The sequence below is a fragment of the Crinia signifera genome, chromosome 12, assembly GCF_055691185.1.
Source record: "Crinia signifera chromosome 12, ASM5569118v1, whole genome shotgun sequence".
Lineage (NCBI taxonomy): Eukaryota > Metazoa > Chordata > Amphibia > Anura > Myobatrachidae > Crinia > Crinia signifera.
This window is the reverse complement of record NC_139228.1, coordinates 25761334-25788220: the sequence shown is the minus strand read 5'-3', so window position 1 is coordinate 25788220 and position 26887 is coordinate 25761334. Positions and strand designations below refer to the sequence as shown.

The window sequence follows — 26887 nt, the reverse complement described above, 5'->3', positions numbered from 1 at the left end:
CTTGTAGTAAAAGTATATACAGGGCACTTTTACTAAGATGGGTATTATATTAAAGACTAGATGTTGCCCTTAGCAACCAATCAGATTCTACTTATTTATATAGCACTTTCTGGAAGCTAATGGATACAATCGGATTGGTTGCTATTGGCAATAGCCCATCTTCAATAGAACTCCCATCTACGTAAATGTACTCCAAAGTGTACAAACACCCTTGTCAAAAGTAAAACCAGTAACGTAATATGAATCCACTTCCTACGCCTATGATATGGGAGCGGGGGAAACTTTTTAGGGTATGTCACCAGTATGACGGCCATCTTGGATGTAACTCTAATTTTGTAATTGGGAAGGTAGTTATGTGACGTATCCAACATGCTGAATGTCATGAGAAAAACAATGGCGTTCTTCCTTTTAACATATCGCGGTACTTGTTTCCTAGCACGGCGCCCCCGATGTCCATCGTACACAAGCGCATCGCATGCGATGCAATGCGTTTTTTAATTGTAAAAGCACCCTGATGGGTGCTTACAATGTTAAATGGCCCCCCCATAGTCAACGCCACCCCCAGGATCAACGCCAACCCAAAGCACGGCGAGCGCAGCGGTGCGCGTCCTCCGACCTTTTCATACCCCACTATCCACGTCGGCGTGGAGTTGATTTTAAATAGTGTGGCGAGTGCAGCGAGCCACCGAGCCCAAAGCGTGGTAAACAGACGCGTATTACTTCACTCACGGGACTCACCACGCTTCTGGCTCAGTGGCTCGCTGCGCTCGTCACACTATCTCAAATCAACTCCACACCGATGTGGATAGTGGGGGTATGAAAAGGTCGGAGGACGCGTACCGCCGCACACACCATGCTTTGGGTTGGCGTTGATCCTGGGGGTGGCGTTGACTATGGGGGGTCATTTAACATTGTAAGGACCCATCAGGGTGCTTGTACAATAAAAAATCGTATATGATCGCATCGTATGCCATTGTATGGCATACGATGCGATGCAATATTTTATTGTACAATATCGCGCCGCATCGCATACCATCGTATACCCATATTTAGTATAATAGTATACGATGCGATGGGCGCCGTGCTAGGAAACAAGTACCCATATCGCTATTATGATGTGGATGACATCACCATGACGACTGTAAAGCACACTCCCATTAGTATAGTGAGCGGGACCTGCCTGAGACAGACCGACTCGGTGTAAGCCCGCCACTGGAACCTCTCCGTTGTGATTCTAATGCTGTGTCACTGGGGCACATACTGAGTCTGAGCACAAATGTAGATGTAAAACCTGGCACTTGTATGCATTCTGCATACATAGAAATGGTACGGACAGCGTGCCTCAGAGCAGACACCCAGGTTATGTCAGATGTACACTTACACCTCATTTATACATTTGGGTGTTATAGTAACGTTCATTCGAGCACCCCACAGCTTATAAAATCCATGCAGTTCTTTTTCCCCTGCCTGGGGTGTTGCTGTCTGCAATGGTGTCTATCACATTGTGTCCTGTATCTCAGTACAGATCAGACTGTATCAGAAACACCAAAAGCAGACAGCAACACCCCAGGTAGGGAGGAGGAACTGCAAGGGTTTTGAAAGGTGCCTAGGGGCATCAGCAGCTTCTGCTGATTAAAATGATATGCAGAATGCCTATATTCTGTGTCTGCTGTATCTGCATATGAAATAGTGTGTTCATGGAAATCACTGTAACATAACATTCTCTATGCAGGTACAGTCGCACACAGAATATATTTATGCCACATATAATTTTAATCATTGGAAGCTCCTTGTGTGTGCTGGTCATAACAATGCAAATAAGACGAATTTTCAGCAAAAAATCACCCAACGTTAGCAGAACTGGCCAGGAGCTACATGGCTTATTGAGACAAGATGTATGAGTAAACATCTGTATCCAAGCAGAGGCAGAGGTCACCGTGTTAGCGGCTGTGCGAGTGCTGTCTGTGGGTGGGTTGGTTGTGCAATAGTGTTCGGCATATGTGTAAGGGGCATTATGTGTGTCATGTATAAATGCATTAATAATGTGCGACATATGTGTAACAGGCATTAGTGTGTCATGTGTATAAGGGCATTAATAATGTGCAACATATGTGTAATGGGCATTATGTGTGTCATTATGTGTATGAAGGGCATTAATAAAGGTTGGCATAATGTGTAAGGGGCATTATGGTTATAAGGACATTAATAATGTGTGTCATGTGAAAGGGGCATTACTGTGTGGTATTATCAGGGGTGCCGAGAGAAAGGGTAGGGGGTACAAATTACCCAGGCCAAAGGCTGATGGAAGGGCCCAGTGGGGGCCCCGGGCCCCCTCCCCTTAAGTGACAGCAGCAGCTGCAGCTCTTCTCCTCTGCCCAGCACACACTGCTTTGTGCTGGTTTGCAGTGTGGCCATGGAAGTGCTTAAAATACAATATTTTCTCAGGATTTTTTTCTAAGGGGATAATGTGAATAATGTGAGGAGTAATGTACATAAGGTAAAGTGTTACTACTGTGTGATGTAACGTGAATAAGAGACACCATCGCATGATATAATGTGAATAAAGTTGCACTACTGTGTGGCATAGTTTGAATTGGGGGTACTATTGTGTGGCCATGCCCCTTCCCAGCAAGAACACACCCCTGTTTGGGCTGCGAGACTGAATGTGTGCACTGTTTCTATTTAATATATTGCGGGTAGGAGCACGAACATGATGACTGTTATGATGAGGGATGATGGTGCTGGGAAAGGGCAGCAGGGTCAGAGGGGGAACTAGTGGCGGTGCTAGGGGGCACCAGCCAAAATCTTACCTAGGGTGTCATTTAGGCTAGGGCCGGCTCTGCTAGAATGAACACTATTATAGTAACATATTTATAATACTTGCAATCCTCTTGTAGAAGGATAGAAGTATTAATGAAGCATGCTCACAAAATCATATAAGCACGCATACTTCAGAGGTGAATCAGCCAGCGCCCAATCAGAGGCGTCCATTTGGGACTGTTGCTCATTAGCATCCTCAGATGCATGTATCTGCACCAGTACACAAGCAGATAGGGCTGTGGCAGTTGGATATATGGGTCTCAGAGCAGGCCTGCATCTGTTTGCTATTACAGGTATGGGCCTTTTGTACTTCGAGGCAGATGTACCAAGACTTGGAGGGAGAGGGTAGAGAGAAAATACCAACCAATCAGCTCCTGTCATTTTTAAAACACAGCTTGTACCATGGCAGCTAGGAGCTCATTGGTGCTTTAGCTCTCTCTCTACTTTATCACTCTGTCTGTAAACAGAAGGGTTGAACTATTTTTATATCTGATTATATTATGAATTATTACTAGTTGGTGCAGTCAGCGGTTCAGCAATACAATGTGGCTCGTAGTCATTTTAGTGCACACACCTGTGGGTTTGTTTAGTATTCTGATGATATATATTTGTATGTGTCTGGGTATTTGGTGCACAGTGTATAATGATCTGGTATCCGGTACAGTAGCTTCACGATATACAGTATTGTGATGTTACAGTAAAAGCCTAGTCAACATTTTCCCAAAATCTGCCATTGCAGTGCAGGTTTTAAGGATATCCATGTTTAAATCGAGATGGCTAAGTCAATTTGTCAGAGTTAGTATCTAGGCATGCAAATCCTTAAAGCTGGACCTGTAACGGCAGAGTTTGGGCATCTCTGGTATGAGGGATTACAGAACAGATAAGGTCAGACACCCAGCTGGGGCTGCAGGGTTTGCTGGTACCGGTCAGATAATGGTGGTAGTAATCTCACAAGGTATCAAAGTGGACGAGAGGGCCAGGCAGGGCAGTAGAGAGTCTGGCGGGGCCCAGGTACTTTTCAGAAGGCGTGGCCTAATCATTGGAGGCGTGTCCATGCGCTCAGAATAAAATACAGAAAAACATTGCACTTTAAGCCCCTCCCTAGCCACACTGCAGCCTAGAACATAGCAATGTGCTGGGAAGAGCTGCTAACAGGTAACAGGGGTGCCTCTTCCATCTGACCTGGGCGTGGGTATTTAGTACCCCCCTTCCTCTCTTGGCACCCTCAAACAGCAGCAGCTGGCATATGTCTCTCCACACGTAACGCGGTAATATCAGGACGACAAGTCATTAGACGTGCAGCCTTTAGAATAACGCGAGAGCAGAACGTCCCAGGGTGTATCGTTGTCCCCGTGTTTGTTCTAGCACGGCAGCCTCCTCAACGGATGATGATAATTAAGTACCAAATATACCATATTGTCTGGCTGCATAATCAAATCAAGAGAGGATAATATTCTTCTGTATTAAGCTATTAATGTAATTGGTCATGAAGCATAAAATATGTTATGTAATTAAATAGGCTCGGAATTATATAGCCTGTATTAAGAATTATCCAAGCTGAGAAAATGTTTTCTCTGTGACCGTTATAGGGTACATTGCTTCCCGTTTCCCGACTGCATTTGTGAAAAAAAAGGGAGGAGGAAGAAGCAGCAAAATTGGCTTCATCCGTGGATGTGGCGGCAGCTCCGCGAAACACTGGCCTCTATTTACATATACAGAATGATTTAATCAAGGTAGGTCTTCCTATATTCGGCCTCATTAAACAAAGAAGCTTCAATGTTATATGCAATTCTGTCTGCTCTGCTGCCTTCAGCCAAGAGGATAGAACTGGCAGCCACACACAATCCTATTATATAGGTTTCTTTTTTTAATACGTCAAAAACACTTGAAGCTTCAAAGTGTAATGGATTTCTTAATCCAAGTGCAGTCATTCAGTCCTCAGTGAAAAATCCATTGCTTCACATTCAGTTGCCCCTAAATATGTCTCTCGCTAAATTTATTGACTGTCGTCCCTGTCCTGTGTGTCGCATCGGATGGGGGGGGATGGAAGCAACAAGTTAAAATAAATAAAGGCAGGATCTCCCCAAGCGATGCGTCACTGCTGTCACCAATAGTCATTCGGTAATGGAGAGACTCTTTAATCTTTGCATATGGGCTAATTTGGGCACTCATCCGAGGCTGACAGATTCATGTCACTCAAAGGACAGTTTCACCAGCCCCAACGTCTCCCGTTTTTTTTTTTTTTTAAATCTGAAACCTGTTTAATTTCACAGCAGGAATTTAATGCTCCGGAATAGGTGTCACCTTCAGGATGTAGGTTTAGAAAGGACGTTGTGACAAAGGCAGATAAGACCCTTCAGGTGTATAATAATATATATATATGCCAAGCTTACCTAGTGATACCGTATATATAAGTATAACATGTCGTTCAAAAGAATTGACGAAGAAGGCAGTGTCAATCAATATGTCAAAAGGGCCACATCTAGCCGAGAGGTGAGTGTAACAGCCATTGGCGCCAAGAGAGAAGTGGGGAGGGGGTACTAATTACCCGGGCCCATGTCTGATGGAGGGGTAAAGTAGGGTCCCCGTTACCTGGCAGCAGCACTGCACCACCCAGCACATGCGGCAGTGTGGTCAGGGAGGTGCCTAAAGTACTAGTTTTTCTGGCATGGCCACGCCTCTTAATTAGGCCACTCCCCCTGAAAAGTACCTGTGCCAGGCGCTCTACTGCTGTGAGAAGCTTTTGGCAGGTGGTTATCCCCATGTGTGAGGACTCCTTACCTACAGTTGGACCATACATTGAGCAACATTGGACTTGGGAACTATCATAGAAAGCTGAGAGTCTGCAGATACTTACTTCCCCTTGTTAGCGATTGCTCTGCAAGATGATGGTTACATATAGTGCCACTGCCCATCCATGCCCATGTTCATGCCCATTCCACTCATAGGCCCTAGATAGAAGGAAAAAAGGGTCAGCATGTACTCACTCAGTCTCTGCATGAACATATATGTGGATCAGTCCTTCCCTTCGCTAACTAACAAATGACACCACATGCGTGTGAGATAAGTGCCATCCCCTGGCTGGGATATTGGTCGCTACTTGTTTCCTAGCAGGGCGCCCATCGGGTCCCATCGCATACCTTAGCTTAAGGTATGCGATGGGACCCGACCGACCCGATTTCGGGCTTTTTAAGAGCTTTCCCGACAATTTAAAAATTGGTCGCATCGCATGCTATTATAATGGCATGCGATGCGACCAATGCGATGGACCCGATTTTACATAGGAACCAATGTTAAATGGCCCCCTATACCCAATTTTTGATTGTATACCCACCCTGATGGGTAAGTTGTATGTCAAATGCCCCCCCATTGTTAACGCCACCCCACAATGAACGCCAACCCAAAGCTTGGCGAGAGCAGCGATGCCTGCGGTACACGTCCTCCGACCTTTCATACCCCCACTATCCACGTCGGTGTGGAGTTGATTTTATGTAGTGTGGTGAGCGCAGTAAGCCACCGAGCCCGAAGCGTGGCGAGTGGACGCGCAATACCTGTGAAGTAATATGCGTGCCCTCGCCAGGCTTCGGGCTCGGTGGCTCGCCACACTATAGAAAATCAACTCCTCGCCGACGTGGATAGTGGGGGTATGAAAAGGTCGCAGGACGCGTACCGCCGCCCCTCGCGGGCTTGCTGCGCTCGCAACGCTGTGGGGTGGCGTTAATAATGGAGGGGCATTTGACATAATTAACCATCAGGGTGGGTATACAATTAAAAATGGGGTCTGGGGGGCATTTAACATTGGGTCCAATGTAAAATTGGGTCGGTCGCGTCGCATCACATCACATGCGATTTGGTTGACCCGATGGCATACAATTAAAGTCGGTGGCGCCGTGCTAGGAAACAAGTACCTATTGGTCATAGCCCAACTTTGTCTATACCTGGAGTCTGTTATAATATACTCGGCTCAGACCCAACAAATCGATCTGAACACATGTGTAGCTCAGGCTAGATTAGCTGATGACACTATTAAAGTATAGGTCAGTGGTTTCTAACACCAGCTCTCAAGTAGCACCCCTGCCATGCAGCAGGTCATGTTTTCTGGATTTGTTTACTAAGAAACAGGTTAGCTAACTTCTTTTGCTGGGTTAAGAAAACCACATTTCCCACAGCCAAAAATCCAGAAAACCTTGAGGCAGTGCACCTGTCAAACTGTAACGCAAGTGTCCTACTGCGAGCTCAGGGAGGACCGAAACCTCCTGTGGAGCAGATGGGAAAAACTATAAGGGGTACTTATAGATTTTAGAAGAGAGTCAAGCTAAAGCTCTGTGTGTGTGTGTGTGTGTGTGTGCGTGCGTGCGTGCGTGCGTGCGTGTGTGTGCGTGCGTGTGTGTGTGTGTGTGTGTAAAATATCCGCTAAAAATGCCGGCGTCTATCACAGCGACTGTTCTTTTAGCATAAATACAAATACGGCCGAGTCAATTCATTGACGTTTAGTTAAATATTGCACCCAAAAAAACACAGTCGCTGTGAGCGGCGCTGGCATTTTTTGCTGATATTTCCAGGATCTCTCACAGCAACGTTGGCACTGAAGGGTTAATAAAAATGGTTTGCTTGGCAATTTTCACACCTGTTTTGACAAATTTTCTGGCACTCAAAGGGTTAAAAAAAATTAATTATTGGATCTTTTATTAAACTTTTGTACAAGGTATATGAGGTACAGACAATAAATTGGGGGGGACAAAAACAAACGGGAGTAGTTTTTATAATAGCGCTGTAAAGGACGCGGCCATGGAAACAGATGTACTGTACTGTACATGACCAGTGAGGGTCATACTGCCAGATGCAGCATGGCCGCCGTCTGTGATCCTTCGCTGACCGCATCTGCTAGTGTGTGCGCACTTGCCGATGTGCCAGGTTCTGTCCCAGGTAATGCCACTTGAAACACACATCGTGTAGTATGTAACCCAGGTTTATATTATGATCTACTCCATACTTCCTTCAAGGGCACCTAACCCCAGGTTCCACCACGCTGCTGCTAATGTGAGCGCTATGAGCGCTGATGAAGCAACACTTATTCGTCATTTACTTGGATGTAAGACTCCGTGTTCTTGTGTATGTACTTTGTTGGGGGTTGCAGAACCCTTGAGGGGCCATACAGGCTCAGCAGAATGACAACTGACATGCCATTGAGCTATGGTTATACTTATAACAAGGCAGCTATGCCAACAGCCTTTAGGGGGCGCTATAAAATCATGGATATTGTATATAATATAGTGACTATCAGCAGCAGTGCAGCTTACAAGCAAATCATCTCTACAGTTTCACATTACAGTCTGCCCAGTGCATATAATGTATGACGTGGGTTATGCAGGACTGTACAGAGCATATTGCAGGCACTTGCCCACATATGTTTATAATCTATTTTTCCTGCTTGGGACACAGGAGGTCGAAGCCAACGTGACATCTACGCTGGGATTCAGGTCTCACAATGCGAGTCGGCAAACAGTGTTAAACGCCCTGTAGCAAAAGCCATGACTCACCCGCAGGTCGGATCCCCATGTGTTGCTGTCCGTCCAACACAAAGCTTCCCATTGGCTGTCCTTCTGGACTATACGCTGCTCCTTGGCTCACTGAAGGATCAAGAAGAAAACCTGATTGTGGTCAAACGTGGACACAGGGAAGGAGAAGAAGAGAAGACACACCGGAAATCAGCAAAGGTTCCAGTTTTAGTACTGAAACACACACATTATAAAGGTACATTATGTTATAGAAGAACCAGAACCAGTAATGGACCAGTCGGAACCTCTAGAATAGGCCGACCAACCAGTGACTCTCCGGTTGTTGTGAAACTACACATCCCAGCATGCTCTGCCACAGTTTTATAATTTCCCTAATAGCAAGAACTGTGGCAGGGCATGCTGGGAATTGTAGTGTCACCACCGCTGGAAAGTCACAGGTTGGCCTGGCCTACTTAATCTGGTCATACCAAGGCCTGACGCAACACCTTTCCGTTTTTAGTGTAAGGACTGGTCGGAAATATGGTCACACCACTTCCTAGTTCATTATAGTCTGACGGTCATTGAGATGCAAAAGACTTGAGTCAGATTCTGTCTATCAAATGATGTTTGGTTGCTATTGGCAACAGCCGCTCTTAATTTTTTTACAATAAATGTACCCCTTAAGTGTGTCTCTGCCATGTGCAAATTAGGCAATGACTGTAGGAATCTAATTAGGGTAGATGTATTAAGCCTGGTGTGGCGATAAATGAGTTGGTTAGAATGCACCAGTCAATCAACTCCCAACTGCCATTTTTCAAACAGAGCTGATTGGCTGGTGCGTTATCACCTTCCAATTTTATCTCTTCGCCAGGCTTAAGACATCTGCCCCATTGTTCGGTGGGATTGTATTGCAGAACCTGCTCCTTATTAAAACATTACTTTATGACTGTTAATAGTGTTTGGGCTTAAGGAGGACGCATCAGCTGGGGCAAACGTAATACAACATAAATAAAACACACTAAGATTCCATAATAACAATCCATAGCGAAGAGATGAGTTTGGTGCATTGAATGATGTGTGACTTGCTTCCAAAAAACAATTAGTCCTGCACCCCCCAAATTCTCACCCCGCACCTATAGGAGCCTGTGGTACAATGCAGCCACAACCAGTGGTGTGTGAATAGGCTGTGTATGAATGCACACAATGGGCTGCATATGGGGAAGGCTTCCTTACACTGCCAGAAGCAATGAGCAGTGTAACCCTTCCTCGGTAACACAGCACCTGCTCCAGCAACTCAACGGTTACTGTGACTCTTAGTGGGCCAGTACCTTGTGCCAATTAGCGGTTGGTAGGGAGGAGGGGATGTCATTGTATTGAGAGCAGGCTGGAAATCTCCAATTAGCACCAATTAGCTGCTCCCTATGGTGGGATGCTGAGACTTAAGGGGGTGAGATCCCCCCCCCCCCCTCTTCTTGTCCCTACTGTCTGACAGAATGTCTTGCTGTGGCATTTTATTTACTGCCCCCATTGAACCCTTCTCTGTTTCATAAACCTTTGACTGTTGGAAGGTTCTGACAGCGGATTAACCCATTCACACCCAGCAGGGAGATTGACGATAGTCACCTTACCTGCTCGATTGGACTGATCGATCATCGGCTGGACTATCCGTCTTCTGGCATTGATGAACCTGTAATGCAGGAGAGGAGACATCCTTGTTACTCTGCTATCACACAGTCTGCAGCAGAACAGTAGCTATGTGCAATTACCAATAGGTTCTCCAAACTTTGTAGGTTTTTGGGTTCAGCCTGTAACCCAGGCAAAATGTTCCAGATTGATCATACATTGGTGCCCTGTATCCTACGTTCATTGCCCATGCTTTCGCCATCTGTCATGTATGTCCCTGACTCACCTTATGCCATCACTTCTCAGGACCCCAGACAGTTCATGTTTTCCAGGTTTCCTTACAGATCCACAATTGAAATAATGATTTTCGCTCCACCCGGGGTTTTTCTGTAAAAGTGTCACTGAGTAATGAAGGGATGCAGTCGGGAATCCGGGGGTAAGTTCTGGCCGTGGGGGGGTTAGGGTCAGACACTAGAATAAGGGATAGGGTGTGGGATGGGTGGTTTTGACCCCCTGTCAGTATTTTGGCTGTCAGTATACCAATTGCTGGGATTTTGTACCCAATCGGTAGTATACCTGTGCACCTCCTGGATGACTTGGAAGGCGTGAACTGTTTGGGGTCCTGAGGAATGAGTTTGAGAACCTGTGCCTTATGCTTATTGTATGTGGTTTATTTACACACACACAGGGACTTTGTACCTACACCTGATCTCAGTCATAAGTGCTATTATGCCTAAACGTATCCTTATCTGTTATATTACTGTATTCATGTAACCCATATCTGTATGGTGTCTAGCAGCACCCTATAAATAAATCGTGATAATGCTTGAAAATTGCCATTTTCTATGTCGTTTTATATATATAAATATATATAATGCAGCACTTTGGGTGTAAGGGTTCGCATTAATGCCAAGCAACACTGAGCTCTTGGGTTAGATTCCTACTAAGGTCCTAACTGTGGGACAGATGTATCAAGCCTGGTGAAGTGATAAAGTGGAATGTGATCATGCAGCTCCTAACTGCCATGGCACAGAATGTGTTCCAAAAATGACAGTTGGGTGCTGGTTGTTTATCACTCTCCACTTTATTTTGAACAAGACACTCAATGATAAATAGGACAGAGTGAATGACTACCCCCCCCCCCCCCCCCCCCCCCCCGCCGCCGCCTCCAATAATCCTACTCCGCCGCCCCTGCGTTAACAAACTCTGGGGTAACACATTTCTATTCCAAAGTGTTTTACAATAACGCATCTCAGGCCGTCACCAAACGTGTTTCTGATTTCCAGCCCCCAGAAGTCCGCTGCTTTCTGATCTCCCTGCCCTGGGCCCACTCCCCACCCAGTCCGCCTCTAAATGAGGTAGGCTTTGTGTTTTCACCTAGCTTCAGCAGGGTCAGCAGAGACATCCATTAAACTGTCTCATGTTTTATTGCCAGCCTCACAGAGACCGTAGAGCTCCAGGAGTAAGCCCCCCTACTGCCCCCGTACCCACCAACTCCTGCTGACCCAAACTTTGCAAGCAAGGGGTCATGCAGAGGTCAGTGCCAACTTGGGTTGGCTTCTGGTGTTGATCACGAGCTCGGAGCGACACAATATTTTAGAGCCTTGGCACATTTTGCTGCCACTTAATAGTACAATGCAGATGTAGAACCAGGGGCAGTGCTCTGGCCCATGCATTGTGTGTGGGGGCACAAGTTTTCGGTGCCCTTATGACTATGGCAGAGGCACCAATTCTCAGGCACCACTAATGGTTCATGAACCCAAGCGAGAATAAAAGGGGCATTAGTAATAGGCATACAAGACCCCACTCCCACCAGCTAAACGTATCTAGAACTGACTCTTGTGCACAGAATGTCTCCTTTTGCCAGTAGTTTCATTGTTTAGTTGTTGGTGCCTAACTGTAGACTTATAAAACGCACAGAGGACACTCCGGCGTATGTAGGACAGCAGCTCCCGGTCCAGAGAGATCCATTTCATAAACATCATCTAAGGCGAATGCAGAAACCGCTCGTTATCCAATCAATGGGTGCAGCCGAATTAGGTCTGGGGCTCCATGGCTAAACAAAGGGGTCCCTTAGGAATTTGCGTGTGGGGTGGACACATGACAGATTTATCAGCTGTTAGACAGTGAAGGGTTAAAGTCGCCCAGGGCAGTGCATAAACCTAGGCCCAGGGGGCTGGCACGCACCATTTCTGTTTACCAAGAGGGGTGTGCGGGGTGTGTATCCTATATTCCAACATGTGTTTGGCATTAAGTGCAGGGGGGACTTTCCCTCCAGCCCCTCCCTAAAAGTAGGTAGTAATGGTCCCCTATTTGACAAGGACATGCAGAGCCATAAGTCACTGGGCCGTTAAGGCTGGCTTTAATTTAGATGGTAATCCCAGACTGAGTGCCTGCAATTTTTCATGTTACCTTAACTGGTAATTGTTGCCATTAATCCTCTGTGTTTCGAGTTAAACAAAATAAAAGGTACTAGTATAAAGCACACCCCCGTAGACCATGACCACACCTCTCATAGAGGAAAAACATGGGTGCTGCTCTTCCACGGAGCGCAAACGGTTATTGTGTGCCAGCTGCACATGACGGAACACTCAGGGGCAGATGTACTAAGCCCGATGAGATGATAAGAGTGGCAGGTAACATTGCAGCAGCAAATCGGCTACTAACTGTCAAGTTGCAGCCTGGGTTTGAAAAAAAATGACAGTTGGAAGTTGATTAGCGGGTTGTGTATCACTCTCCACTTTAGAAATATTATTACTGTCTCACTTCACCCGGCTTAATAAATCTGCCCCAGTGTACCCAGTCACCCCAGGGAGGAGGATCACAGGAACCAAGCACGAACGCCTTCAAGACACAGGCTCTGGGGCCAATCGTACCCGTGCTTGGATCCCGTCACATGTGTTAAATATGATCATTAAACACATAAGCCCAAGTAAGTCAGTTTGTTCTATTAATATGAAATGTTCACTTCGCATTCCCTTGTTGTATTTACACACACACACACACACACACAATGATGCCTGGAGAGTTGACAAAACATCTGTACTGCCAAGACAGAAACTAACCTGGGCAGAAGTTAATACCGACGCTATCAAACATGCAGATATGTAGCAAGCTTCACTTTATCCCCCAACAAAGACCCTCTAAGGTCTGCAAACCATTAGGGATCCCAGCCCCCAACACACCTCTAGCTCGGTACTCAAGCCTGTCTTCAAACAAGTCATTAAATGGAGGGTTGAAGGTTCAAACTAGGGTCATTTCTTTGGATACTACACAGAAATGTTTAGTAAACTGGGAACTCTCCACTGATTGCCCTACACCATGTGTGCACTCTAAGAAGGGGCCAACACGCAGAACAGCATGACCCTCTCCTGTTACCATGCAGCCTGGAAACCCCTTTCGAGTTGTGGTTTGTTTACAAGGAAGATTAAACCTACCGTACACTGATAAATGATATTATCTGTGTTACGTTTGTTGTTCCTTCTTAGTGGGCACTCTCCTATAAAGGGCAAGTTTGTATTCATAATCTATCTGTAGAAGAGAGACGCTTTGGAGAACATCAACATTTACCAGTGAATCTGTATGACGGGTCTACGGGTGGCACCTTAACAGTTACATGTGTGTGTGCCACAACTAAGGTCATGGACTCATCGGATGGGAGCAGAGTGATTCTACCTTGGGAAAGGACCAGGAGGTTTTTTGGGCCCCCATCCCAAATAATAGGATGACATTGTTGGGTACCAGCAACCAATGACTTATTATAAATGTGTTATTACAAGTCCATGATCTCCCATCATACTTTATTAACACGGTTTGACTTGTTGCCAGGAGCTACTCGTATAATTAATTCAGAACTGAAATGATCAATAAGTCCCGGGGCTGACTTCCAGATCTGACTGATGTAACGGAGGTCCAGACCATAAATGGTTAAGAGGCCCGTCACTAGAGGAATGGCACCAATAATGCAAAGGGCTATATCCTGAATGTATTACAGCAGGAAAGTATTTGTTATCTAAATCAATCAAGAAATCCCCCAAAGTCTGAGGAGGGAGTTAGGTTTTCATTGCAGGTCTTCCTTCCCTGTAGCATCCTCTACAGCAGGCATTCCCAACCACGGTCCTCGAGGCACACCAACAGTGCAGGTTTTGTAGATATCCAGGCTTGAGCACAGGTGACTTAATTAGTATCTGAGGGATCTGTGCTGAAGCCTGGATATCATTAAAACCTGCACTGTTGGTGTGCCTTGATTGGGAATGCCTGCTCTACAGCATTGTGGGTTATTCGGACCTGATCACTGGGTTGCTACTTTTCCTGCGATCAGGTATACGCCACCCCATCAGAGTGAAATCCCGCAGGGTAGGCAGCCCTGCTGTATAGTGTGTTGTATTAAGTTCTGCATCAATAGACTCCATCACTAAAAAAATCTGTCTGCCAGGTTGGATTTAACATAAATATAATTTTATGTGATGTCACCACGGACATCACATAAAATTCAGTTGAGGCCTGTGTTTGGTTGTTTGAATATATGAGTAAAAATGTATAGCTTATTATCATTATTATTAATAATAATAATAATAATAATAATAATAACAACCCATTGAGTGCCAAGTGAATTTGTCAAAATAATTCTAAACATTTTTTATTTGAATTTATATAACAAATGTGAGTGACGCTGGCATTTTTAGCGGATATTTTGCACAACTCTCACAGAGATGTTGGCACTCAAAGGGTTAAATAATAGAATAACAATAAAACATGACAAAAAATAGAAAGCAGTTGATCTACAAAGAACATGCTTTAGTCTCCTCTTACAGATGTCCTGCACGCTATTCCAGAACCAGGAACCGGTCACCCTTATATGAAACACATTGGTCTCCAGCCAAATTTTCAAGTCTAATGTTTAATAACAATATTGATATGCGACCATTATCAAACACAACAGCAATAAGTAGCTGCCGTGATCTCATTTCCTTAATGGCCATCAAGTGCTTGGCTAACAGAGCTTTATCTAAATGCATATTGGGCGAGTAATACATGCACCTGGATGATTGCAACCTCAATTTGGTTTCTGCCAGGTCTCCTGGGTGCCACTGCCCAGGTGGCAGGGGGAAGGCAGATGGTCCTGGTGCTTGGGTTTTGCATACGACGTGTGCCCGCTGAAGAAGAGATAGCATTTCCAGGCCTCACCGCTCTGCGTACTTTGCATATCAGGCAGATTTGCATACAACTGGGCCCTTCCACGCTGCTTTGCTGGAGAGGCAATAATACAAATAACAGTTCCCGTCGGAGATTGTTTTTAAGCGTTGCGGTATTTATAGTGTGACTTGGAGCCCCATGCCGGCGTAAAGCACGAGATGAAGGTCTTAAGGATTTAAAAAACACTTTTGGATATATAGGTTATTCCTACAGTCTCGTGTCAGTACAAACACGGTCATGAAATAATTTCATATGTGGAACGCCAAATGCTCCGCATTGTCTATTTTCCGTTCAAAAATCAGAATATTTCTGTAGACCGCGCAGAAGGGAGCGATGTAGGCCGTGCGGCGTGAAAGCAAAGCGCGTTTCTTTCAATGGACGCAGAGGAACAAAATAAAAAAAGTGCCCACGGAAATGGAGCAATTACAGAGTGCAAGGATTGAAGAGATGAAGGTGAGTGTGCATGTCCTCAGCCTTTCTAGCCCTGATTAGCTGTGAGGAAGATATTTTCTAGGTCTCTGGGAGAAATCTCTGGGCCAGATGTTACCTGTCCATCAAGAAGCTGAAGTGGACAAGTAGGGCTGGGAGGGGAGCATGTCAGCGCTTTGATCTGGTATAGAGGAGAGGCTGATTTATGGAGTGGAACTCTGTTCATCCGTTCTGTTTTACTTTCTGTCCTAAGGCAGAACGACATATTGCAGAGAGAGAGAGAGAAGGGAAGAGAGAGGTAGGGGGAAAAAAATGCAACGTTCTTTACAACATCAACAAGCTCTGACAACTGAAACAGGATTTTGCTTGGCCTTAACAAAGCTTGCAGGCATATCCTTTGATGCTCCTGTTTTCCCCCGTGCTCTCTCTCTCTATCTCTCTGTTCAACATACTACTTGCTGTTTAATTCAGTGCCACTAAATGGAATGGACTGTGGCCAGTTTGCCTGGGGCGTCAACACACCTGTGTGTTCAAAAAGCCGGCGCACATGGGAGTGTGCAACTCCAGCCAGGTCACTGCTAGTGCTACCTGGCCGGTCTGCCGCCAAACAGGTCCTACCTGTAACTGAACGCATGGCAGGCCCTGTCTTATTCTACACTGGTTCAGTGTGTTTGTGTGTGCGTGTATATTATATACACACACACACACACACACACACTTCAAATTCAATGTAATCATCAGCAGCACAGTTCAAAATTCAAATAGGGAAGCCACACCCACTGCCACTAACTGTCATTCCAAACGGACACACTAGCAGTGGGTGTGGCTCGCCTATTTGAATTTTGAACCGTGCTGCAGCTCCTCCTCTGGACTCGCCACTGTCTACTACCCTTCCCTAAAGACCACCACTCATTACTAGGACTATATAACCGAATAAAAAATCACAATGTCTTTTTTTTATATTTCCAGATGCTGATATACCCGAGATTCAAACAGCTTCTCTTTGGCAATGCAGACGGACACTCTATTCATGAGCTATCTGAACCTGTGTGTCTTTCCTAAGAGCCACTGCCCTGGGGCTTTCCTTATTGCTTAATGTTGGCTAGGGGCATTAAGGCTTTATGCCCTCCCTAGTGCAAACACCACCATTCGCAGGGCGCGTACATTCGCACGTCACGTGAAGGGATGTTTCACATAAACATTGATTCGCATGTCAGTGGGAACCTTCCACATCTTTCGATGGTCGCTGCCCATTGAAAGATGTGGAAGGTGCACGTTGCTCTGAAAAACATTATATATGTGTGTATGCTCGGGTGGAAGTGGGTGGGCAGCTGACATCGGGTGATGCCAGCTGCCCGCCCCACGCATGTCCATCATGGCCGCATTAGCATGAGAACGCCCATGAAATGCTGGACGTTGCCATATGTTAATGCTCCCCCCTCTGCCCGCAAGGATGGGTGCACACACCGGGCGCATGCACAAACATCGGACACATGCGAACGCACGCGGATCTATGAATGGAGCAGAATAAGGTCCTATATTCCCTACCACAAATTCACACACAGACATTCTAGGGTTAATTTTGTTGGGAGCCAATTAACGCACCATTATATTTTTGGGATGTGGGTGGAAACCAGAGTACCCGGAGGAAACCCACCCAAGCACAGGGAGAATATACAAACTCCGCACAGTTAGAGCCATGGTGGGAATAGAACACATGACCTCAGTGCTGTGAGGCAGTAATGGTAACCATTACACCGTCCATGTTGATTCCCGCTGACCTCACACATGTAGAGGAACTTTCAGCTCTCGGATGCCCTACAAATAACAGAAAGTAGGTGTCCAACCGTAAATGCTCCGTGTGGCCCATCCCGGTACACCATTAGAAGACCACAGTCATCTGCAGTGTGTATCCAGGATCCTTTGTAGGCACAACAACAAGCTGGCACAGAAATGGCTCTGACCTGACCATGGGCATGTTCCAAAGCAAGGGTCACACATGTGCCTCTGTACGTTCTTCCTTAGGTTTTGCATTTCATTAATTACTTTTAGAATTTGTCACCCCGCTAATCAAGTATTTTAATAACAAAGCAGACATACAACTAGATACCGCGAGATTCCGTACAGTAGATATTAAGTATATGATGCATGGCATCCTATTCCTGCTGATTGATGGCCTAACATGGGGCTGGCATATAATGATAGAGAGGGGGGGATAGAACGAGGGTGTGGAGTGACCATGATGCCGGATTCAGTGTCATCACTTCTCCGGAGCGTACAGCGGAGGCCTGATGGAGCCTATCTTGCTATTTATCACTGTTACATCCACAATTGCTTTGCCGATCTTATATAGCAAACAGTCATTTTCCCTGGGAGCAGGGTGTATTGCTAGTGTGTAATTATAGAGGAGCTGGCTCTGCTTGTGGAGAATCAATAAGACCCATTTCTCCAGGTACCTGGTGTTGTTCTAAGGTTCTCTCCCCTCCCTCTCCAAAGATACCTGGCGAGAACGCCAATCTAGATGAAGAATACGCCGCTTTGGGTTTTACAATGACATGGACTTATTAGTATTATTGGTATTAATTAGATTCTGTTTACCTATATTTTACTTATTTAGAGCGCTGTTGTAGTAAGCACTTCCTATCGCAATAACGGTTTACCCTACATTGCCAACTGGGAACGTCTGGTTTCCGCCTCCAAACGGGCGGCTTCTTTTCAATCAACTTGCAGACGAGATGCTTGATTTGTTCGCTGAATGTCCTTGCACATGTGTGGTATGATCCATACGCATGCCCAGTCATTTGGTAACCACACCCCGTGTCTCTCTATGCTGGGTGGCCAATGAGATTGCAGAGAGGCTGCGTTCCTCAGCCAGCCTGTCTGTGTGCCCGGACCGGCCAGAAGATACAGATGTGCAGACATCAGCTGCGTTCTACAGGAAACCACCACATCATGGTAAGCCCAAGATAGCGGTGGAGGGTCACTGTGGGAGCCAGACACATGGTAATATGCCATAGATTTATCAACCCTTGGAGAGTGATAAAGCACAGCTGATTGGTTGGAACTCATTTGTTCAGTGACAAACCACCAGATATGTGCGGCCAGGTTTACTACACAGGTACCAGTTGCACTGGCTGTGCTGACGCCACGTGGTGTAGCGATGCAAACACTCGGCAGAACCGATACAAAACATTAACGGCGATATAGGATGGAACAAGAGAAAGATACTGCGAAGGGTTGCACAAACATAAAGCAAGGTAGTTACTGTGCATGGCATTTATTTACCCATAAACAGATCAACTGCACCATGACCTAAGTCTCGGGAGAAACAGGACGACGTCGGGCTAACCTGTAATTGCAGCGTGCCAGAAAGGGTTAATGAGTGGCACACAGGCCAGCACTCCCTAACGTCTTGCATCAAGGGGCAGAAGCACAAGGCCCATTAAATAAAGGTGGAAATGTTCAAAGCAATCGATCCGTCTGGCGCAGTACCAACTGGACAGTGGTGCCAGGTCCCCTGGGCTGTGGTTTCTCTGCAAGGTCTTAACCTCGAATGTGAGGAAATGTGCATGCTGCTGAGAGACCGGCAGTGATAGGCATGTCACAGTGACCAGCACAATGTGCCCTGTAACGGCAGCACCTGTATATGTATGTGTGTGGGCATACATGTGCAACGCCTGGTACGCGGAACACATTAAATCCTAGAATAAACATCTGACCAATCCGAAAAGAAGCACCAAATCTAAAATAAGTACAATATTTGAGCAACCTGAAAGGTCACCTACGGCGCTAAGGAAATGCCAGCGTTAACCCATCGTTACCCGGCGTTATACCAGAGACAATGTCGGCGAAACTGTTGGAATATTTTTTTTTTCCGCTCATAACTAGGGCTGAGTAATCCTGCGCGGTACTTTAATTTGGTTTTAATTTTATGGGCCTCGTTTTAACTGCTTGCCTTACAGACCTTTATTTCTTACAGGAACAGTTACCTCATAAACACGAGATCCGACGTTTCCTATACACGTTGCCTTCCACCTCCAATTGCATTTCCCCCTCTTTCTCTCTCTCTCTCTCTCTCCCTCCCTCTTTTATTACTGTGGCCTTTTCCATTTTTTTCTGCTCCGAGCTTGGGACACAAATCTCGCTGCTATTGCAGTGTGTGACATCTCCGCTCGTTTGCCGCTGCTCATTAACAAACAATACTGCTGTGAAATTGGTTTAATGACAAAGTAATAAAATTGCTATTCTGCTCACAGAGAGCCCCAGGCAGACCGAGGCTGGCTCTGGGTGCCAAGATACATTAAGTTGCTTATTCGTAAAACAGAGAATCATCTGGTTCTAAGCTCTCCTCCCTGTATACATTCCATCTTTCATCCCCTGATAAGAGAAGATGTATTTCCATAGGTAGTTCTCGGAAGCCGCGAGTGGTATGGAGGTGGAGAGGGGTTCTCAGGGCGTCTCCCCAATTGGGGACCACCACCCATCCGCCACCCATCTGAGGACTTCTACACTGGTGCTGTGTACAAGAATGTTCTCATGCGGCCTGATCGCAACCCTGCAGCTTGGGGAATTCCAAACTTGGTCCTCAAGGCACCCCGACAGTCCAGGCTTTAAGGATAATCATGCATAGGTACAAGTAACTTAATTAGTACTTCAGTCAATTTAATGTGTTCAGCGATGGATATCCTTAAAATCAGGACACGTATGATGCCTTGAGGACCGTCTTTGGGAATCACTGATCTAGCACAGTGGTTCCCAACCTCCGTCAAGTACCTCTAACAGGTCAGGTTTTCCAGGTCACCCAGCGGGTGCACTGTGTATCACCAACTGTCACATATCGCCAAACACAAGTGAGTAGATACTTAGGAACAGTGTTAGTGGAGACGAGTTTGCACTCTGGTGCAGGATTATGATATATATACATCATTATGAGTATATTATAAACTGTTGTATTCTTCTAGATGGCTCTAATGGGGCCCATACATTACTTAGTAGGGATCAGTCTGCGTTTTGCAAATGATTTTGTATTAAAGGAGGAACAATGTTTTGTAGAAATATCAGTATATAGATTAGAAATATGCCCGCGCTCAGTCTTACCTCTATTATACACGGAACCAGAAGTGAGGCAGTAATAATGCCATATATATGTATACTAAATGGAAAGACTTGCTATTGGTCCTAACAATAACATACTGCAAATCTGTGAATAAATAGCCAATAAAACCATGGGAATTTTGTCCATATTTTGATCAAAACATTTTAGCCCGTCATCAAGGGATAATATACAACATACAACCAAGGTAACAAAGTTGTATAATGTAACACCATTGTGTAAAGAAGCCTATAACCATAACCTAGAGGACACCATTTATGGGGAGGGTATAGTGCACTAACAGTAGGGACTCAGGGGCTATTCGTTGCACTCGCCCCGCTGTCTGTCAGTTGGGATCCCAACTGTCTGGGTTTTTTAACAATCGGGATTCTGACTTTGGTGTAATGACCATCTAAATCCCAACTGTCGGGAGCCAATTAGACACCCGTTACGGGAAGCATCGCTACACCAAATATATTGGAGCATTATATGGTATGGAAATCAGGCCACAACAAAATATACAATATCAGATTCCCCAAATCTGTACTCTCCTATGGAAATCAGAACTTTTGAAGGTAATTCTTAACCCTTTCAATGCCAACATCGCTGTAAGATGTTCAAAATATCCGCTAAAACTGCCAGCGTCGCTCACATTTGTTATATAAATTCAAATAAAAAGATATGTAAAAAAAAAATAAAAAGATTTTTCCTATATAAAGTAACATTACAGGTCATTATGATAAATAAAAATGTTTGCTTGGCAAGTTTCACACCTATTTTGATAAACTCACTTGGCGCTCACATGCGTCCGCTTTCTGTGCCAGTGTGAATCTGGTCCATAGGGGACCCAGGGTCTGAAACGGTCTAAGAGGCCCGAGCAGACTCTGGGCCGGATCTAGGGCTCTGCAGGTAATGCACATTCTCAGCGATTGTGCCGTAGCCACAAATTAAACCCAATGGCTGTTGCACGCTCGTTCAGCAACCAAAAGTTCCTAGCTACGGGCCTCTTTATAAACCAACATTTGCTGGCGGTGAGAAAGGGGGCGAGGACTTTCTTATCTGAGTTTGCCTTCACCTGTAACCCTTTCACACTCTTTTCCGGCCTCTAATCACTCATTATCTCGCTGCGATGATTACCTGCCAATCAGCTGTACAGATTTAGTTCCTGGAACTGTCACCTTTAACCAGAATAAAACCTCAAGTTGCTCCTTGCTAATGAGGCCGATAGCTTATCACTGAAAGTTAGGGAGAGTTTCAAATCTGCTGTTTACCTTGAAAGGTGAAGGAGTGAAAAAGACAAACAGACTTTGCCATAGTTTGTAGCAACTGGATATGTTTGCATCTGTCATTGCATGCAACGAGGCATCTAGGCCAAAAACTAAACCCCCCGCTAATGTATGGGGCTTGCATCTCGGATCCCACCACCTACACATATAAAATCGGACAGAGCCCTCATGTAGCCCTCATTCAGTAAATATGGTATTTTCTCTTTATCTTTATCTTATATAAGGCTGGTTTCAAGAATTCCACCATTCCTCATCCTGTATATACCCGGACTGTAGAACACTCCTCTGTCTTGTTTTATCCATTCTTTCAGCCAACGGAGCATGTGCGGGTTACAGGAAGTTCCCAGGATGCTCTGCACTAACAGCCATGTTCGTGATTTGAGCGCTAAGACTAGATCTCTGCTTGGATTGGCCAAATACTGTTTAAGAGCGTTATCCTAATGAACCGGACAACCGCTACTCGGGGTAGTTGTATAAACTCTATGTACAATTCGATGACAACTTTACGCCCAAAGTCCTTAGGGGGGTAAAAGGATATGTTTACTAAAGGTCGATGCTGGACGATTATTTTATGGATTTAAATATTGATCTTAATCGATGTTGGGCTTCCAGGGCTACAACACACACGTACTAACATTTAAAAATGAATATAAAAATGTATTTATCAGTGAAAGCCCACCAGCGATTCAAACTATTTTTTGACCAACACTGACCCAAAAAATAAATGAATAAATAGTTAAAAAGCTATAATAACAACAACAACAACAATAATAAATCATCAACATCAACTTTTAGGAAATATAACTAGTGTTTCAAATTCACCATTAAAAGGAGCCCCACATCCATCCTACAGACCTAGTAATAGACCAACATACTTTACTACTCTACAAGACAATAGATAGAATCTTATTGGTTGCTATAGGAAACGACCCATCTTCAATAGAACTCCAATTTACCCCTTAATGACCACTGTGAGCTGCCTTTTACGGTTGATTCTTTGGTAATAACTTATTGTATTGACATGACTGTGTCTATGTGCACCAATTCTCTTTTATATATAACTAATATTAAATGTGTATTTTATTTCATCCCCAGAAAAATAATAACTTGGCGCTCCTGCTGTCCCAGCAGTCTCTTCACAAGCTTCAGCACTCCGATTGGTGGATAGCTTCAGCCAACCACCAACCAGCATGACGACAGCCACTGTCACTGTAAGGCTGCCCTCTGGCTAAGCCTTGCCCATCTGTAAGGCCCCTGGAATGGCGCGGCCCTGAGCAGCTGCCCTGTGTGCCTGTACATTTAGACTGTATTTACTTCTTACTTAGGCATTACTAATATTGCTAGACTTTATACCGCAAACCACCGTACACTTATCTATGAATGAGAACCCCTGTGTTGGATAGGAGCGTCATGCAAAAAAACAATGTAAAAAAAAAATACTCTGATGGACAAGAAATGTTTTACAGGACATAACATCGCAGACACATACGCACTTTTCCTCTGGCTACACTGGAAATTGGACCAGCGTGGTCTAAAAATTAAATTGCGACAAAAAAACAAAACCTCAAGATACAAAAACCTGTAACAGAACACGACCAAGTCCCCCCAAAACAAGAGGCAGGCTTCACCCTGCGCCGCCTGATGCTACGTATCCGTCTCTTCTGCAGGTTAGCAGTTTATTTCTACATTAATCACGTTGACAGAAGCAAGGCAACTCAATTTTCTGCCTCTCTAGCTAGGCGCATCACTCTCTGCACTGCACTCAGCATGGAAACGGCTGCATCTAAGCTGTGGTTACTGGTTTAATTGAAATGCTATCCACACTATAGGGTGCATTAAACTCTGATAACAGCAGTTCCTGTGGCCAACTTAAGTAGCTTTAAAAAAAAAAAAAAAGACGTAGGAAAAAAAAAAAATTGCCCAACTGATAAGTCAGACAAACCAGCTAATTCTCTGTGCGTGTCTCTCATTGTGATCCGTAAAAAATGGAAAGGGTGGGGGGGGGGTTAGAAATGAATCAGAGAACCAGGAAAATCAATTGACCCGCGGGTGGCTCATCAGCAGCTCAGGCTGATAAAGCTAACGGCTTTGTTGGTGTCTGCCTGCCTGCACTGCACAGATAGGGCACTTTGTAAATCAACCAAGCTTTGATAAATATATTAAGGGAAGCTGTGAATAAAAGGCGAAGGCTTCTCATTTGTAAATAGAGCCGGCTACATGGAATTAGAATGATAAAATAGAGTCCCATGTAATTAAGTTTGTATTAGCGCTGAAATCCGTGCAAATACTATCCCCGAATTCTGAAAGGGAACTGTCGTTTCAATTAATCTGAACATCACCCCGGAATGTCGGGAACAAAATTAAGCCTGTGATAAAAAAAAAATATAAAAAAAATCCAGGGCCTGTATTCTGATAAGTAAATCCAATATCATTTCTTTGCGGCTCTGATCGTTGTCAGAAAATCCTGCGGCTTCTCTGCTTTTTTTTTTTTTTTACCTCCCCGACCCAAACCCCCTCCTTCTTCCTTGCTGTGTGTCTCCCTCATCCAGCCCTAGAGTCAGGGATAATCCACACAGAAAGGTATCCTTCTAAGGCTGGCTGGGAGATATCAAAGCAGGGTCGTGTGCTGTCAAGATGGGGCCAAAAAGAAATCACAGAGCACAAATCACATCAACCCGCTCAGGAACTTCAGAGAAGACCATGTGCTCTTGTTGAAGACCTTTAATAGCCGGATTGTAACGTAGAGCTGGTAGGGGTCTGACTACTGAGGCTTGGAACCCTGTCACAGGGAATGCAGATTAAACCGAAACGCAACCAATTTGCATGAGATGTTCTGCTAATTGGCTGGTTCCAGGTTACAATAAAGAAACGTGACCTAGGTCTAGGACCGACTTGGGAACCACTGTTCTAAAGTATTCCTACTTATTGATGGTATACAATACTTGTTAGATAAGACAATTGTCTTAAGCCTCACACACACACACACACACACACACACACTAGACGATATATTGTTAATGATGTGAATGTTAACGATATAGCATTCATATCATCTAGCGTGTTTGGGGGCTTTACAGAGCCAGAAGACAGGGCAAGATTTTAGGCCACTATTGGACAACGTGTGTTAAGTCGACATAGTCAAAAGGTCGATGGGACAATGGTTGATGCAGAAAATGCTAGAAATGAGTTTTCGCAATTATTCCATGTTTATAACTATTTTTCATCCAAGTGGACGACGATAGAGAACGGTAACCTGCCTGAAGCATGGCAAGTGTATCAGTGCTCTAATTAGGGGTGCTGAAAGTTAAAAATTTACACCCCAACTACCCCCCAAAAAATGTCAACCTTTTCAAGTGTTGACTTCTAATATCAATCTTTTGCTTGTATTGACCTTTTGGGGTCAACATAGACAACGTCGACCTTTTTACTGTTGGACTCATGAACCATAGTCATTATACGCGCAATCTATAAAGAACAGTACGTGATTGGGACGCTGTGACAAGAGCTGTATACAGGAACACGATCAGCGCTCAAGCGCATTTCCTGCCCTTTCAGCTACTGAAGCCATCTCGCTTGTAGCACTATATCTGTAGCATGTTTTCTAATACATAAATTGCTGGTCAGGGCTAAGTGGGAGTATGAAGCGCTTCCAGATGATTATGAACACAGGTTCCCTGAAATACGGGAGCAGAGAGCCCCTGCTGCAGACAGCATAAATCAGCTTGTTAAAAGGCAACACCAAGTCACAGGCTGCAGCATTATGCTATGCTTCCCTCATTACATACACAGCCTCTGAGAGCATCACTGGGCCACTAGCAGAAGTGCATCTGCTGTACTACGCCGTGCACAACACCAGTGGAGGAGAAATGGGGGAATGACCCTGGTGTGCACATACACAGGAGAGGGGTGATGAACACACAATCAGAGTGCCCACACTGCATTATCTACCTGCTTTCCAGCCTGAAGCCAAACAGTGAATGACTGTCTACCTGCTGATTGGTTGGAGCTATCTACCAAATTCAGCTGACAGCCATTCACTGTACAGAAGCCAGTGAATGGGTGGGTAGGGGCCCAGGGTTTGCAATACCATTAAGATGGTCATGTCTCTTCTATACTTCCAGTCGGAACATTGAATTCCAACTGTCATGTTACTGTTGGTTGAAACAAAACCGGTCCGGGCTTCCTACTGTTGGGAGCGTTCCTACATTCGGAATCCCATATTGAATACCCCCTGATGGCCTTAAAAGTATGCACCCGCACTAAATAATCTTGGTGCAGGAAATACCACCAACTCATGGTTTTTGGTTTTATATTTTTTTGCTAATTATTTGACCATTTGCTTTTAAACCTTAAAATCTTTCACTTAAGAATTCACCAATATTAAAACCAGACTGAATTATGCGTAATGGGGAATTTACTGTAAGCAAGAAGACTCTGAAAGGGGCTGTTAATGGCCGTTCTATCGAGAGCTTTTTTAAGGAGGTTAAGGGTTAATAACAGCGGTGTTTGGTTGGAACACTATAGTGGGATGGCTGGGAACAATGATAATGAGATTTCTACAGGAGGTGTAGTGTTGCTGCTTAAAACGAATATAAATCACCTATCAAATGCGGAGACGCGGGGATCGCTCAGGCAGTGCTAATGCAGAGAGGACGATTTGGGTTTGACACATTAGTGCTAAAGGCTTGGCTTTCTTATAACACAGGAACTTAACCAATGGCTAGAGACATATATAGTAAGTTACATTATACACATAATCACCCCCATGTGCGGCGTGTAAATAGGGGTGCACTCACCAGTTATTTACTTGCAGTATAGTCAGTCCTGTGTCTTGTGCCAACTGTTTCTTCTGTTCCTCTGAGGGGTACGGATGCTGTAACACAAGAAACAGAAAAGGACATAAACGCACAGCAAATATAATGCATCAACATTATACATATATA

The 26887-nt window shown here is 44.9% G+C and overlaps 2 protein-coding genes across 11 annotated transcripts in view; one reads left to right on the top strand and one right to left on the bottom strand.

Annotated features, from left to right (window-relative positions):
* CDIN1 (CDAN1 interacting nuclease 1) overlaps nucleotides 1-10752 on the top strand; it is a 284765-nt gene extending 274013 nt beyond the window's left edge. Inside the window, exons 11-12 of one of the 2 annotated variants that reach the window (XM_083166848.1) lie at nucleotides 4410-4553; nucleotides 8263-10752. In XM_083166848.1, the coding sequence (XP_083022974.1) occupies nucleotides 4410-4548 (139 nt within the window). In that variant the 3' untranslated portion in view covers nucleotides 4549-4553; nucleotides 8263-10752. The remainder of the gene's footprint in view (nucleotides 1-4409; nucleotides 4554-8262) is intronic. The other variant, XM_083166853.1, reaches the window with a different exon arrangement.
* MEIS2 (Meis homeobox 2) overlaps nucleotides 1-26887 on the bottom strand; it is a 158370-nt gene that overhangs the window by 2265 nt on the left and 129218 nt on the right. For 5 of the 9 annotated variants that reach the window (XM_083166838.1, XM_083166837.1, XM_083166839.1 and 2 more), the window contains 4 exons: nucleotides 26741-26817; nucleotides 9947-10005; nucleotides 8361-8471; nucleotides 5678-5771 (listed from right to left, as the gene is read on the bottom strand). In XM_083166838.1, the coding sequence (XP_083022964.1) occupies nucleotides 5713-5771; nucleotides 8361-8471; nucleotides 9947-10005; nucleotides 26741-26817 (306 nt within the window). In that variant the 3' untranslated portion in view covers nucleotides 5678-5712. The remainder of the gene's footprint in view (nucleotides 1-5677; nucleotides 5772-8360; nucleotides 8472-9946; nucleotides 10006-26740; nucleotides 26818-26887) is intronic. The other 4 variants (XM_083166840.1, XM_083166841.1, XM_083166836.1 and 1 more) reach the window with 2 other exon arrangements.